The sequence below is a fragment of the Coffea eugenioides genome, chromosome 6, assembly GCF_003713205.1.
Source record: "Coffea eugenioides isolate CCC68of chromosome 6, Ceug_1.0, whole genome shotgun sequence".
NCBI lineage: Eukaryota > Viridiplantae > Streptophyta > Magnoliopsida > Gentianales > Rubiaceae > Coffea > Coffea eugenioides.
The window spans coordinates 56,092,593-56,096,424 of NC_040040.1; the positions used below are offsets into that span (position 1 = coordinate 56,092,593).

The 3,832-nt window shown below is 36.8% G+C and overlaps 1 protein-coding gene across 1 annotated transcript; it reads left to right on the top strand.

Annotated features, from left to right (window-relative positions):
- Nucleotides 1-1,181: 1,181 nt before the first annotated feature.
- Nucleotides 1,182-3,011, top strand: LOC113774490. Its single transcript, XM_027319017.1, has 4 exons — nt 1,182-1,355; nt 1,846-2,040; nt 2,118-2,313; nt 2,536-3,011. Exons 1-4 carry the CDS (start codon nt 1,182-1,184, stop codon nt 3,009-3,011), a joined length of 1,041 nt encoding a protein of 346 aa, XP_027174818.1.
- Nucleotides 3,012-3,832: the final 821 nt, after the last annotated feature.

Genomic DNA, 3,832 nt, shown 5'->3' on the forward strand with positions numbered 1-3,832 from the left:
TTGGATGTTTGTTAGGAGTTTTTATTAGAATAGGGAACTTGTTCAATTAGTATTTTATTTTGGGATAAGTTAGTTTCAGATAAGTTTTTGAAGTCGATTAGGAGAGGAAATAAAGGAAACAAATCAACTTACAGTTGGAGACGTTCTCTTGATAGGCTCCTTCGTGACTTGACAAAAAGAGCAGACTAGTAGTTCGTCTTTTTTATTTTTCTGTCCTTTCAAATAACATTTAGTAAGTTTCTTTCTGTTTTACAAGTTTAAAAAACAAGACTGGTAGGAAGAATTTCATGGAGATTTTTGGCTGCGTTTTCTTCATGGAGCGAAGCTAAATTTATGTCTAGTTGAGGAGTAATCAAGGCACGGTTTCATGATCAGTTGTGAGATCTTTTAATTTTTTCTGTTCTTAATTTTATATGTTCATGAGTATTTAATTATTTCCTATATTTCACTGGTTACTGTCATTTGGGTTTAGTTGAATAATTTGGCCAACTATTCAATTGTCTAAATGATTTAATGCCAATTAAGACATCAAATTCGTAATACTTGATAGTTTAATATTAGTGGCAGGTGGCGCAATTTTATTACTCCACAGGTAGTCTAATTTGTGCTATGAAAATAATTAATCTAGTTTAAATGAACTTGCATGTGTGTTTGTTAACTAGAATTGGGTCTCTCTAATATTTAAGGTTGTGAATAGATTAAATCCTATGAGCATCTCTAGGATTATCTACTTTACAAGGGAAGTAGTTAATGAGCGTCTCTCGACTATCGAGAAATAAATGAGAGATTGGTGGTTCGGCGGTTGTTGAATTGCTATAACCAATTTATTTGTGAACATATAAGTTATTTCTGGTATCAGTGATCAATTGAGTGAATCATTGCCAAGATTATTTCCTTGACTAGATTTTGATAATTAATTTATTCTATTGCATTATTTTATTTTATCATAATTTCAAGGAAATTCTACAATTTCCCCCCCAATACTCATCACATTTTTCTGTGAGTAATAAATCTACTAGTTCCTTGAGGAGACGACCCTGCTCATCACTATACTCATTAACTTTTGGGGTGTAGGTAATTTTAATTTTAGTGGTTTGACACCCATTAAATTTTGGCACCGTTGCCAAGGAATTGGTGCTTGAAGTGATTTGTTACTCTACATTTTGATTATTCTCTACTTTATGCCTCAATCTTCCCATACAGGAAACCTTGAATTTGATCCGGAGATCGAGAAAAAAGTCAAGAGATTGGCTAAGGAAGCTAAATTGCGGAAGCAACAAGTTTTATCACCATCTTCTCCTGGACTTAACTTGGTTGTTGATTTAAGCAGATCGTTTTGTGATTTGGAAGAGCACGTAAGTGGATGAGAGGAAATGATGGTAGCTCAAAGGACTTTGAGGGAAGTCGCAACTCCAAATGTGAACCAATAGCCATTATGCATCACATATCCTGAAACTGAGGAAGCTTTCGAACTTAAATCTGGTTTAATTCATTTATTACCTACTTTTCATTGTATTTCAGGTGAAGACCCACACAAACATTTGAAGAAGTTTCACATAGTGTGTTCAACTATGAAACCTCAAGGTATTATGGACGAACAAATCAAGCTACGAACTTTTCCTTTTCTTTAGCAGACAAGGCTAAAGATTGGTTGTATTATTTGCCATCGGGATCTATAACCACATGGGAAGGACTTAAAAGGTAGTTCCTTGAGAAGTTCTTTCTAGCTTCTAGGGCGGCTAACATTAGGAAGGACATATGTGGTATAAGGCAGACCATAGGAGAATCCCTCTACGAATACTAGGAAAGGTTCAACAACTATGTGCTAGTTGCCCATATCACCAGATATTCGATCAGCTATTGATTCAATATTTTTATGAAAGATTGTCACCGATGGATAGAAGCATGGTAGATGTAGCTAGTAGTGGTGCTCTACTCAATAAAACAATAGATGAAGCCACAAGGTTGATTTCTAATATGGCGGAAAATTGTCAACAATTTGGTGCTAGGACAGATGGAGTGACTAGAAGGGTAAATGAGGTAAATCATTCTAACCTAGAAAATCGACTATCTGAACCAACTGCTTGGTTCACCAAATGGCTATAGGACAATTGCAGGCAGCTAAAATATGTGGAATTTGTACTGCTCCCGGACACCCAACTGATATGTGTCCGACTCTTCAAGAAAATTCTCACGAGCAGGCAAATGTTATGGGAGGTTTTTCAGGACCACCACAAAGGAGAAATGATGCACCTACATACAATCCAGGGTGGCGAAATCACTCCAATTTCAGCTATGCTTCAAAACTGCCAGGTTTTCCACAACCCTTTCAAGCGAGACCACCAGTGTTGTAACCATCAACTTCTAATGCGGGTATGTCACTTGAGGATATGGTTAAATCCCTTGCTAATAGTACTTGTCAAATGCAACAGGAGCCACAATGATTTCAACAAGAAACCCGAGCCAGCATTCGAAATTTGGAGACACAAGTGTCGCAACTTGCATCTTCAATGAACAATTTTGAGAATAATAAAGGTAAACTACCAGCTCAGGTTATTCCAAACCCAAAGGAGAGTGCATGTGTGATGACCCTCCGTAGTAGCAAGGAAATGCAGTCCTTAATACTGCAAGCAAGGAAAATTAATGAAGAAAAAGTGAATGAAGAGTTTGAGAAGAAAGAGCCTTCAACTGAAAAGGTAAGTCATAAATGTGATGCTTCTAAAACATTTGAAATTGACCCTCCTTTTCCTAGCAGGATGGCTAAAACAAAAAAGGAGGAAACTGAGAAGGAAATTTTGGACACATTTCGAAAAGTTGAGATCAACATCCCTTTGCTTGATGTGATTAAGCAGTTACCGAAATATGCAAAATTTCTGAAGGGATTGTGCACTAACCGGAACAAACTTAATAATGATGACAAAATAAGGGTTGGTGAGAATGTGTCAGCAGCTCTCCAAAGAAAGTTGCCTCAAAAGTGCAAGGATCTAGATGTACTTGACCCTTTCATGTAGCAAAAGTTTGAATCAAGTGGTAGAGGTGTGTTGAAGGTTGTAATCCATTGCAGTTTGGATTCGCAAGAAATGTCAAGAGTTGCAAAGATGTTTGAATTACATCAGGAGGCAACCCAGTTAATTTTGATTTAGTTTTTTTTTCAAATTTAATTTTCTTTGTTATTTTTTTTTTGTTCTTAGTTTTGTGTTAAAATAATGTTATTATTATTTTTTTTGGCAGAAAATGAGGTTCCATAAGACATGGTGCACACGTGGTGTAAATGGAGAAATTTTTTTTTTCAAAAGTTGGCAAGTTGAAATTTATAACACGTGCCACGCCTTGCTCCAGTGATGTCCATAGAAAAATGTTAGAAGACCTTACAGCAAATGACGGGTCCCACATCTTCCAAAAGCAAGTCTTCTGATGAAAATTGTCAGAAGACTAAAATTCAAAAATGTGCCCCAACTATTACAAGATGAAGTCTTCTGCCCAACACTCAAAAAAAAAAGAGAGCAACAAGATAGAGTCCTTTTTTACTCCGGTTCTCTTCCGCTATTAGAATCCTTTTCTCCCATGAATTGCAGGGCCAACTAGAAGCACCATTCATATCGCTATCAACTATCGGCATCTTTAATATTTTTTTCTCTTTCCTCTTCTCCTCTTTCCCGCAAGAAGTGTGTTGTTGTTTGCTATTGCCGTTGACACTTCAAGTTCCTTCACTTTCGCTTCCATCTTTTTCCTTATTTTCTAGCTCGAATGGAGTCCTCAGCTGTGCGCCATCGTCACCGTGTTGCCGTCACAACCAAGAAACAACCATCGAACTTCATTGCTGTCCTTTTAT